The sequence below is a fragment of the Dermochelys coriacea genome, chromosome 14, assembly GCF_009764565.3.
Source record: "Dermochelys coriacea isolate rDerCor1 chromosome 14, rDerCor1.pri.v4, whole genome shotgun sequence".
NCBI lineage: Eukaryota > Metazoa > Chordata > Testudines > Dermochelyidae > Dermochelys > Dermochelys coriacea.
The window spans coordinates 8,560,614-8,572,933 of NC_050081.1; the positions used below are offsets into that span (position 1 = coordinate 8,560,614).

General features: G+C 41.1%; 1 protein-coding gene across 18 annotated transcripts in view; it reads left to right on the plus strand.

Moving 5' to 3' along the window:
* Positions 1 to 431: 431 nt before the first annotated feature.
* The window catches only part of BPTF (bromodomain PHD finger transcription factor), a 92,809-nt gene continuing 80,920 nt past the window's right edge, over positions 432 to 12,320 (plus strand). For 13 of the 18 annotated variants that reach the window (XM_038371328.2, XM_043497611.1, XM_043497612.1 and 10 more), the window contains exon 1: positions 432 to 1,306. In XM_038371328.2, the coding sequence (XP_038227256.1) occupies positions 658 to 1,306 (649 nt within the window). In that variant the 5' untranslated portion in view covers positions 432 to 657. The remainder of the gene's footprint in view (positions 1,307 to 12,320) is intronic. The other 5 variants (XM_038371331.2, XM_043497609.1, XM_038371332.2 and 2 more) reach the window with 1 other exon arrangement.

The following is a 12,320-nucleotide window of genomic DNA, read 5'->3' on the forward strand; positions in this document are numbered from 1 at the left end:
GGACACAGGTATAGAGTGGAGGGAGCCCTGGGGTTGGACTATGTGAAGAGCTGAAGCTGTGAGGAGGGTGAGGCGAGCCCTGCGGCAGGTGCAGAGGCTAGAAAAGCCACAGGGCGCAGAGAGCCCTGGGTGGGGGCAGCTCTGTCCTCGCTGTAGCTGTGGTGTGGGGAGAGCCCTGGGGTGGCCGCAGCCGTAGGGCCCAGGGAACCTGGCGGGGGTCGAGGGGAGCCTCGCGCCCCACTCCGCGCTGAGGGATGCGGCGCAGGGGGGCTCGGGGGCTGGGAGCGCTGCCCGGCGCTGGGGCGCTAACATGGCTCTCCAGCCGAAGAGCTGCCGGCGCCGCAGCGCCACCTGGCGGAGCTCGGCGGCCTGGCAGGTCACGTGAGGCGCTCAGGGCCTGCTGCTGCCGCCGCTTCCCCCAGTCAGAGCGGAGCGAGCCGAGGCAGAGACGAAGAAACAAGATGGCGGCCGGTAGCGATCCGGAGCGGGACGCCGGCAATTCGGATTGATCCCCCGGCCCTCGCAGTTCGGCGGCCCCCCTCCCCGGCCCGGAACCCTCGCAGGGGAGGGAGCTTCCCCGCAGCTGCCTGTCCGGACTCCGAGCGCCCTCCCCAGCCTTCCCCGCCCCTCCCTTCCCCCCTCGGCCAGCGCCCAGAGATGCGGGGCCGGCGAGGCAGGCCGCCCAAGCAGCAGCAGCCTGCGGCGGCCACCGCTCAGGCGAGCTCCCCGGCTCCGCCCGCCCCACCGGGCCCCATTGGGGGGCTGAGGTCCCGGCAGCGGGGCAGCAGTCGGGGCAGGTGGGCGGCCTCGGCCCAGGTGGAGGCGGTGGGGCCCAGGCCGAGGGGGGCCGGGGCTGCCCAGGCCTCTTCCTCCTCCACCGCCTCCCCCAGAGGGGGCAGCAAGAGGAAGGGAGGCAGCGGCAGCAGCAGCAGCAGCACCCCTGGTGGGGGAGGCAGCAGCAGTAGGGGCAGGGGCAGGGCTGGGGCTGGAGGAGCAGGAGCAGGGGGAGGAGGCGCTGGAGGCAGCTGCAGCAGCCAAGGCAGGGCTGCCTCGACCAGGAGGAGCATCAGCAAAGTGGTGTACGATGATCATGAGAGTGAAGAGGAGGAGGAGAGCGTGGTGTCCGAAGAGGAAGAGGAGGGGGACCCCGAGGATAACCAGGACTCCGAGGAGCAGGAGGAGGAGGAGATCATGGAGGAGGAGGAGGACGACTCCGATTACCCCGAGGAGATGGAGGATGAAGATGATGCCAGCTATTGCACTGAGAGCAGCTTCAGGAGCCACAGCACCTACAGCAGCACCCCAGGTATACAGTCAATGGGATGCACTGTAAAAGGAGGAGAGGGCACCCCACATGCTCCCTCTAGGTTTGCAAACTCACATGCACAGGGGAGGGGGAAGGCAAGCAATAGTAAGGGATGCCTGCAAGTTGACACAGTGGGAGACAGGCATGCAAATCAAGTGGTGCTGGCAACCACACAGATGCGTTGAGAATCAGAAGGTGCTCATAAACTCTCACATGGAAGGAGGAATAATATGTGCACCGTAGGGATGCTATCAGACAGCGAGAGAGAGAGGATTTGCAACTACATAGACGCATGCTACACCAGAAAGTGTTCACAAACAGTGGCGAAGGAATTGTATGGAGCATCCAGTGGTATTTTTATTAAGGAAAAATATGCATTCATACTAAAAGGGTTCTTGCAAATACATATAGACAAGGATGACTGTAACATCAAGTTCTTCTTGCAGACACAAGGAAAGGAAGTGCATGCAACATGAAGTGTCCTCCAGAAATTAAACTCTGTGAGCCTTGCAGATATGTATACAGTGTCTAGTGGCCACAGAACAAAACTAGCTTTACTAGAAGGAAAAGGAGGTGCATTGTTCAAAATGGAGATTGCATTGTTGCAGTTTTGGGAAAAATTCACAGGGCTTCATTGCACAGGTTTAAACCCAGTTTTAATTACTGGAGTGTTTAAAAAAACAAAAAACCCACATCCAAACATTGAACTGAAAGTGGTAAAAATGGAAATCAAAGGTGAAGTAGGTTTAAGTCTTCAGAACACTTGCATTTAAACACTGCATTTATTTTAAAATGTGGCAAACTTTAAAACTTGGTTTATTAATTAGGGGTTTCAGGCTCATTTTGATTATTTGGATTTACAGTTTATCTATTTTAATTATAAAATGTATTCTTTTTACATCAGTAACAAAAATCTGGGCTTCTTTCAAGTTTTTAAACTCTGCACTCCTTTTTTCCCATAATTTGCTTTATTATAGGAGTTTTTGAAGCTTAACTCAAAAATTATGGTTTTTCTAATTTTGCACCACTTTTTATTTAGGGTCACTTTCATTCCAGTAGAATTTAGGTTTGACCTTTTTTTAAAGGTCCTGATTCAGGGAGGCATTTAAGCCCAGGCATAAATTTAAATTAACTTGTTGAATTGGGCCACAGATTGCAAGAGTGTTTGTTGCCTAGGTTTTTGGTATGAGGAGAAAAACAGATAGCTTGTGTGAATTTATTGTACTTAATAAAATAGCTCTGTGTTCTTGAACAACTTATAGACAACTTTTGAGAAGGAGAAAAAGAAGTTCAGGTTGCTAGAACATGTCATTTGTTTTAATTATTTGCCTACTTAATGGACACATGCAATGGGGATGCCATTATGTGGCTTTCAAAACTTCTAAAGGAAGAGAATTATTTTTAAAAGGCACCTCTTTCATATCCTAAGGATTCTAAATGCAGTAGTTTTTAAAAAGAAATTGCAAGGCAATTTAAATATAATGTAGCTGCCAAAGAGAGATCATCTTTTGGAAAGTGGATTTTAGTTCACCTGTAGGGATAGTACTTTGATCAGTTTGATGACTTTCAAATAGTTCTTGTTTAAAGATGAACTCTTGTACTAAGTTAGACCCAAGCACTGAAAGTTACTATTCTGCATTTTCTTAACTGTTACATGTCTATTTAGTTATATGGGAGCTTTTCATAGTTACCTACCTTCTCCTGTTTGGTCCAGAGAAGAATTTGTTTGCTGACTTCATAGGCTCATGCTGAGAAATATTTTGATGCCAAAAATCCAGATGTACCATCCATTTTTCAGAATAAAATTTAGAAGTTCCCAAGTTTTGAGGAAAAAGTACCTAAATTAAAGAGATACCTTAGGGCACGTGTGTGTATTGTCACTGTATGCATCCACACGTATGTGGTATTTAAGTGTCTACTTCTAAAATAATAGTACACTTTATAAGAACTGGTAGAATTTTAAATGTATGTGCTTATTTGAGTTTAAATCTCAAATTTAAAATTGTGTACATTTAAAATGTTATCTTTTGAGGTTTCATACATATAGACCCCATACTTGTTGCTGAGTTGCCAGTTGGTGGCAAGAAAAACTGTATTGTAGCATGGCTGGTATTTTAACGGTATGCTAAAAGGCTTACTTTTTAAGTTACTTAAATAATTTTGTGTCTTAAGTTGCTTCTCAAATTCTTATCTTCAGAAAAGAAGCAATTGATGACTAGTCTTGCTTATTGCAGTCGATGAATAATAAAATACCAACTTTTAGTTTGGCCAGCTGTAAGTCTGTGTTCAGTTCCTGCTGAACAAAGACTGCCACTTACAGGTAGCAGTAACTGGCATCTTAATCTCATCAGATCCTAGAAGTGATTTGGCCATGGAACCTGAACTCCCTGTTCATTGGAGGTGTGGTCCTATTCACAGTTGCAGCATTTTTGCAGAGATGTGTGAGAGGAAATTATGATGCTGCTGCCTGTGCTGTGCAGACCGTTTCAGTACAAGTGTCAGTCAAACACTTCTCACCAGCCATATGTGGACACTTCAAGCAGAAATCACATTCAGTTTACCTGAGTGAGAGAGATTTTTAAACTTTTTAGAATTGTATTAATATACTGAAAGATAATGTGATGGTATGTCCCTAGAACATAAGAACGACCATACTGGGTCAAACCAAAGGTCCATCTAGCTCAGTATCCTGTCTTCCGACAGTGGCCAATGCCAGGTGCCCCAGGGGGAATGAACAGAACAGGTTATATCAAGTGATCCATCCCCTGTTGCCCATTCCCAGCTTCTAACAAACAGAGGCTAGGGACTCCATCCCTGCCCATCCTGGGTAATAGCCATTGATGGACCTCCATGAATGTATCTTTTTTATACCCTGTAATAGTCTTGGCCTTCACAACATCCTTGGGCAAGGAGTTCCACAGGTTGACTGTGCGTTGTGTGGAGAAAAAAAAGGCTTCAGTTTTTTTTGCTGTACTGGAAAGTTAGTGATATCTCTTGAATGTGCATATTGGAGTATCTACTACTTTTGATGTTACTTGAATCTTTAAGTTTAGGAAATAAAAAAAACCTTAGGAATATCATTATGGCATTGATATAAAGTGTGACAATTACTGCAGTCAGATTCAGTTGTAAGCACAACCATTATGGCTGCTTGTTGCTTCAAAGGGATGTGATGTTTTTCTTTTGCTGGGGGAGCCAGCATCAGTCGTGGGACTTTGACTAGTTCAGCAAATTTACTGTAGTTTGACACACCCATGAACCAGGTATCTCTACTCTATTATGCCTTTTGACTTCCATTATTTTGGCAAGCAAATTTTGAGATAGTTATCCTTTGTGTTCTGTATTTCAAAACATTGTTGCTACCACCTGTCCACTGTAACCTTTTACTTTAAGCTTGTTATGATGTAATTATGCATATCCAATACTTCAGGTACATTGCTTAATTTAAAACCACATGCTTAAGCCTGATGCCTGAACAGTCAGTCTTATCTTACCCTCCATCTCAGTTATTTCCTCCTTGTCCCACAAAACCCTGGGAAAGCAGTTGATTCTTGCAGCATGTCTTCAGATCAGGGTTTTGGCTAACTGAGAGAATGAAATGTCAGTATGGCTGACAAATGATTCTAAACCACTGGATTTGTGAAGAGCCAGAGGACTATATGTATAAACACATCATTACATTTTTTGACTTGGATTCTGTCAATGTGAAAATTAATGCAGCTATAAGCCATCATTTCCTTCTGAAACTGGTCACTTTACCAGAGTGCTCTTACTTTTGTAGCAAAATTATTCTATTGGAGAATAAGTGTTGCACATCTCTCAAACTTTTTAACTGTTTTGTATTTTTTATTACATAATCTTCTATTTTTTTTTTCAGAGTAGCAGCCGTGTTAGTCTGTATTCGCAAAAAGAAAAGGAGTACTTGTGGCACCTTAGAGACTAACAAATTTATTAGAGCATAAGCTTTCGTGAGCTACAGCTCACTTCATCGGATGCATTTTCTGATGAAGTGAGCTGTAGCTCACGAAAGCTTATGCTCTAATAAATTTGTTAGTCTCTAAGGTGCCACAAGTACTCCTTTTCTTTTTGCATAATCTTCTATGTCACGGGTAATTTAAATGAATGAGAGTTATTTAAATGAAGGCACCAAGGTTTGGTATTGAGGTATGTAAACTAAACTTTACTGATCGTGTCTGCACTAGGAATATTCACACAGCACTGACTAAACTCCTGAAGTCTTTACCCAGCATGCACTGGGCTTTAAATAAAACCTGGCATGGCTTCTCTTGAGGCAGTCTCTAACTGGTGGTTTAATTATGTAGAGGAGATGTCACCAAGATATCACGCCCATTATGAAGGAATACAAGCGATGATTTGACAATCCTAGTGAGAAGTTTGTGCAAAAGAACAAGTGAATAGGTTTGTGGCTAATTCTGTTGCATTGACTTGCAGCATTTACCAGAAAGGGGAGAATTTACATGCCAGCTCAAGAATTCCTTAAAAATCTATTTAAAATAAAATCCAAAACAATTATGGTCTATTTGCATACATTTTAAAAAGGAGCATTCCTTGTGTGAATAGTTAGATCTGGACTCCTCCTTAGCTTATTAGCAGTTGAATATTGTGCCATACCAGCTACCTTGTAACTTTTTTCTAGTTCTGCAGTAAGGTTTCAAATTTGACCTATGACCTCAGTGTCACATGGTATTAATATACAAACAAAGAATTATTATAATTGGTCAATATACTTTTTGGTAGATTTTCTTGTTTTTTCCATGGAGAAATTTAAATATACATTATTCTAATTCCTAAATTAAGTTTACATATGCTGAACATAATTGTAGCTCCACTAATAATAAAGTAAAGCTGTCAGTCATCCTAAATTGCTGAAAAAGTAGCTAAATTGCATTAATCCTGTAAACTTTCAATTTTGGATCCCTGGGTTGAAATTTTGCTTAGATGATCGGTGACTATAAGTACCTCTCAGAATGGCCACACTGTACTTAGGTATTGATACAGTATATTTCATACTATTCACCAAAACATTTAAAAGGATGTGGGAAGTAGTTTAGGAAATGACATCGTCTTTGTAGTTGACTAGTATTTAGAGGGATCCGTATAGTTTTCATGCAGATGGTCATGTTTTTAAGAAACTAAACTTATGTAAAACCAGCGTGTATTTGCTTGTTTCAGAAGCAACTAACACCCACTGTTTTTAGAAGTGTGGTGACATCCTTGATGCTCAAAAAAAAAAAAAAAAGCCACAATAACTTCAAATTCCATTTCACAGCAGTGTAAGTGGTGGGGAGGGGATGGGTGTGTGTTTGGGTCAGGTCCAGTGGCTCACAGGGGAGTGCAATATTCTATAAATCATAAATTGAGCCCAGAAAATGATGCTCAAGCTCCAGTCAAAGGACCATATTCTGCTATCTCATCGCTGCTGTCTGTGCCGCTGTTCTACAAACAATTTGGTGTGTGGTGTTTTATAGGAAGCTGGTACAATTTCTGTGGCTAATCTTGATTTCTTTTCCAAGCAATATAAGTAAACTGAAAAAAGGTGCACCTCTTGCATAGCAACATCCAAACTGGTCCCATAGTTGTGAGTAGAGCAGGTCAGAAATTTTCTGACTGAATGTTTTTCTGTCGGAAAATGCTGATTTGTTGAAACGGAAACATTTTTTGGAAACATGTCTCGGTGTATGAAAGTTCATTTTGAAAGAAAAATTGAAAAAGTATTTTGGTGAGGTTGAAACGTTCCATTTCGACCTCTTTGGAATAGAATGATTTTCCCTTTCAGATTGACTTTTTTGTTTTTTTATTATATAATATAAAAATGTGAAATAAAAATGAATGACCCAAAACAATTTTTTTAAAATTATTTTACAGGAAATATTATGTTTTTTTATTTTCTTTCCATTTTGGAATGAAAAAAACCCTCAAAATTGCGAATTTTCCTGGAAATAGAAAATCTAGTTTGTGCCTAGCTCTATTTAGATCATCTCCTCAAACTATGAAAAGTTCTGTGGCATAGCACTTTTATCTGAAACTTGGGTAACTCAAAATAATATATAGTGTAGCAATCAACTAATCTTTAAAACTGCCTCTTTTCATATCTGTTAAAAACAAATATTTAAAAAAAGATTCTCTTTGACTAAGCTTGGCAATGTATTGAAAAGTGAGAATGCTTACTAGGTAGGAGCTGAGGAGAGCACCTGTTTCTAGGGACTCCTCATGCCTCCAGAGCAGCACATTATTAATTGGGAATAAACCTTCATGTTGAAGATGCTGTGTACAGGCCCTAAATCTGGAAGAAAATCCAGGTTTTATTTTCATAGAATCAAAGAATATCGGGGTTGGAAGGGACCTCAGGAGGTCATCTAGTTCAACCCCCTGCTCAAAGCAGGACCAATCCTCAACTAAATCATCCCAGCCAGGGCTTTATCAAGCCTGACCTTAAAAACTTCTAAGGAAAGAGATTCCCCCACCTACCTAGGTAACGCATTCCAGTATTTCACCACCCTCCTAGTGAAAAAGTTTTTCCTAATATCCAGCCTAAACCTCCCCCACTGCAACTTGAGACTATTACTCCTTGTTCTGTCATCTGCTACCACTGAGAACAGTCTAGATCCATCCTCTTTTGAACCCCCTTTCAGGTAGTTGAAAGCAGCTATCAAATCCCCCCTCGTTCTTCTCTTCCGCAGACTAAACAATCCCAGTTCCCTCAGCGTCTCCTCATAACTCATGTGTTCCAGTCTCCTAATCATTTTTGTTGCCCTCTGCTGGACTCTTTCCAATTTTTCCACAAACTTCTTGTAGTGTGGGGCCCAAAACTGGACACAGTACTCCAGATGAGGCCTCACCAATGTCGAATAGAGGGGAACGATCTCGTCCCTCAATCTGCTGGCAATGCCCCTACTTATACATCCCAAAATGCCATTGGCCTTCTTGGCAACAAGGGCACACTGTTGACTCATATCCAGCTTCTCGTCCACTGTAACCCCTACGTCCTTTTTAGTACATAATTAGTCTGACTGGGTTATGTATGAATTACATTGTTTGAAAGATTCTGTGGGAACTGTCACCAAATACAAACAAGTAATCTCTCCTCTTCTTGGAGCTGCAAAACTCTTCACCTGCTAAGATCTGAATACTGAATTATGGGCTTGGGTTGGTTTTTTTTGTACAGCGTGACGAGGTCCTTTTCCTAAACAGGACAGGGAACATCCTTTTGTTCCCTGTGCTCTTTTATGTGTCTCCTGGCCTCTGTAAAAGGTGGTGATATAACACAAAACCCTGAACTGAGGTCTTGGCAGGTAATTGAAGGAGGATTATAATTCATTACTTACATTTTACCTGGCCTGGCTGTTCCTATTGGCAAGGAAAGTTAAGGGGAAGGTTTTGGAGGAGAGAAACTAAAATTAGTTGAGAGCTTTCTGGGCTAGCGGATGCTGGAAGCAGCTCCTATTGGTCTCGAGATCATGTTTGGTCAATTTAAGGCATGGCAGTAACTGTCTCTGGTGGAAGTAGAGTTCCTTCCCTTGACTTCTGATTGGAATTCAGGTTGTTGGTTCTTTATAACTTTCAAATTGGTTTTGGACCTGGTTAGCTGAGAGATTGCTTCTCCTTGTGTGGCGCTACTGCATTTGTGGTTAGCTGGAATACACTCAGTTTAAACAAGAGGGGGCTTCTGAGAAGGCCTTCTCCATGAAGGTCCCTCCCACTGGAATTTGTTTCTTTCCTGCCCACCGGAGCCCACCTTTGTTAACTTTCAGGACCTGCTGCAAAGGCCATCTCTTCTAATACATTTAGAAGTGGCAGTATATGGGATATAAGGTACAGCTTGGCTTTTGATTAGCAGGTGAATAATTGAATAATGTAGTCTATTGTATTTGTTTTACAATTAAAATACACAATAATTAACTAGAAAAGTGCACACAGACCTAATGGGTGCTTATTGTGGGTTTATAAAATAAAAGAATAAGGGATAAGAATGGGCACGGTGACCCAGATATATGCAGTGTAATTGTAGCCGTGTTGGTCCCAGGATATTAGAGGGACAAGTGGGTGTGGTAGTATCTTTTCTTGGACCAACTTCTATTGGTGAGAGAGACAAGCATTCAAGCTACTCTTCAGGTCTGGAAAAGGCACTCCCAGCATCACAGCAAAATGCAAGGTGTGCCAAACATTGTTTAGCAGCCTAAGTAGTCAGCATATTTTACAAGGGACCATCTAGGGCAGAGTGGCCCGTTAACACCTCTGTAGTCATAGGACAAAAAGAGAGGGTTAGTGGGTTACAGATTGTTGTAATAAGCCATAAATCCAGTGTCTTTTTTTCAGTCCACAATTTTTAGTGTCTATCAGAGTAATGAATTTAAGCTCCTAGGCTCATCTTTTGAAAGTGTTGTGCAGGTTTCCTTTGAGGATGAGGATTGATAGGTCAGATATAGAGTGATTGCTTTGTGAAGTGTTCACCCACAGGTGATAGTTGTTGTTTTTTTTTTCTTTTATCATTTTTTGGAGGGAGTTCATTCGAGAACTTAGTGAAAGTCTTGTATCACTGACACAGTTGTTGTTGGGGCATTTAGTGCACTGGATGAGATAGGCATGTGTGGGGTCCATGAATCTTGAAAGGTATGTTGTGGATGTTCGTGGGAAAAGCAATTGGGAGGAAAAATTCTAAAGGACCTTGTAAAGTCAGTTGTGGGCTTGAAAAACCTTTGAATGCCCTCTTCAAATAAATATTCAATTTTCCTGTTGTTGCAATGAAGATTTCTGACGTCCCAAATCCATGCATTTGTTAGTATTGAGTTACATGTTATCTAATATCTAGGTTTATGGGTTGAATCCAGCCCAAGGAAGCAGTAACCAAAATTGTTGGCTGCTTGCTAATTGATCACTGTAAAATGAGTTCGATCTCTGTTCCATTCCTGTTTGGTGAATTTTGTGAAGTATATGTTTGTTCATCAAAGTTGGTACTAATGGACAGCTTTGATGATCTCAGCAAAAATGACAAGGATTAAGTGGTAGAGAGTGCCCCTTTGTTCCTAGATCTGAACTGGATGTCAAGGTGGGGAATGGTGAAACATATACTGGTAAAAATTCCTTCTTACCAGTAGAATTGTATACACAATAAGGGGTTGCACTAATTTTAACAACATTTGTTTTTCTGTGCTACACCAATAAACCATAAGTCTACCTCTCCAATGACAATCCCGGGTTCCTCTCATACATTATTCATACTGAGGGTTGTGAGGATCGAGCTTCTATATTACAAAATGTCATTCTTAGATTGAGGACTTATTTTCTAGGGGTTTTCAAAAGTTCATTAGAACTTGTGGCTGTGTATAGCTTAAATTTAGAAAATCTATTGGCATAGTGACTATACCATGCAGCCATCTCTTGTCATTTTGTTAAAAGAATTTAAGAAATTTATAATACATGGCTGCAGAATTCTTATACAGCTTCTGTGTGGAGCAGTTATAAGTGTGTGTTTGTCAACACACCAATTATCTTGATGCTTCAAGTCAAAGCTTTCTGATCTGGGCATATTAGATTTATATGAATGCTCTTTCGTTATTAATACTTGAATAATTGGTGCCATATCAATTGTATTGTTTATTCTTTAGTTTTAAATACAACCATCTCCTCAGTCAGAGAGTAGAAAATGGGAAGGGGCTGCTAAATCAGTCTTTCTCATCTGGAAACTGCTGCTGAGCGGTAGGGTCTCCTGCATACCCTTGAGCACTAGAAAGCCATGGAACATGCTTTGAGCAGGAGTGGAGTTCTGCCCCTGCTTTGGTTGGGCTCACCCAGAATGGCCTTGCTGGTGGGATTTTGATTCAGGGACTAAGTGAAAGGGTTTGCATGAGTTGTGAAAGGATGCATTACTCATGAAATAAAGTCCTGCTTCTTTGTGGGAACCAAAAGTATGAATAGTATGACTCTTTAAGTGTTAGGTTTAAATTTAGACCTCGTCAACTTGAAATCTAGCCAATTAAAAAATTAAAAGTAGTTTCAGGTATTACTTCAGCTTCTGAGTCCTTCTGACAATTTGTTGTGGTTTTTACGAGCACATTTTCTTTCTTTTTTAAAATATTCCTTTCTGTTGCTATGTGAGAGAAAACAGCTGTAAACTGACTATAAGGGAAATGGCGAACTTGAAGTGGTACATAAAAGTGGAGTAAATCTGACTCTGATTTATATGTATTGGTGACATCAAAATAACCATGCCCCATGCATGTATTTCAGTATGTAATTGTAATCAATACAGCTGTTAGTGTGTACATGTGCTCTAATTTTTTTTTAAGTCTTTTAATAAAGCTGAAGAAAGATATGTCTAATGTCATGTCTTCATGAGAAAGCTACACTAGTTTAATTTATATTGGCTTTTGAACAGTTTAAATTGATACACACCTCTGTGTGGACACTTTTTTAATTCGGTTTGTGTGGTTTATTTTAGTTTGGCATTAATAAAGTTAAACCCCAAGCGAAGCCTGGTTTTAAATCAAAATAAGTGTCCACACAGGTTTGCACTAGTTTAACTAAATTGGTTTAAAATCTTACGTTTAGAGTTGGTGTAACTTTCTTAACTAGACAAAGGCTAAGGACTGTCTGCATTTAAAAAATAGATCGACCTAGCTACGTGGCTCATGACTGTGAAAACTTTTGTACCCCGAGCGCTGTAGTTTTGACCTATCCCCCAGTGTAGACATGGCAAGTTAGACTTTTTTTAAAAAAGTAAATTGTCAAATCTCAGTGTCTGAAAACTTAACCATGAAAGACATCTTCAGAAAAAAGCCAAACAGTTTTGCAAGGCAATCTTAAATCTCAGTCGAAAGGGAAGCTTTTTGGGAGATGTGTAAGTACTTGAAAATAATGGGTTATAATGTAAATGCTCCCTCTGTAGTCATATTATTGTTAGGGCTGTCCAGCGATTAAAAAAATTAATTGCGATTAATCGCATGATTAAACAATAATAGAATACCATTTATTTAAATAGTTTTGGGTATTTTCT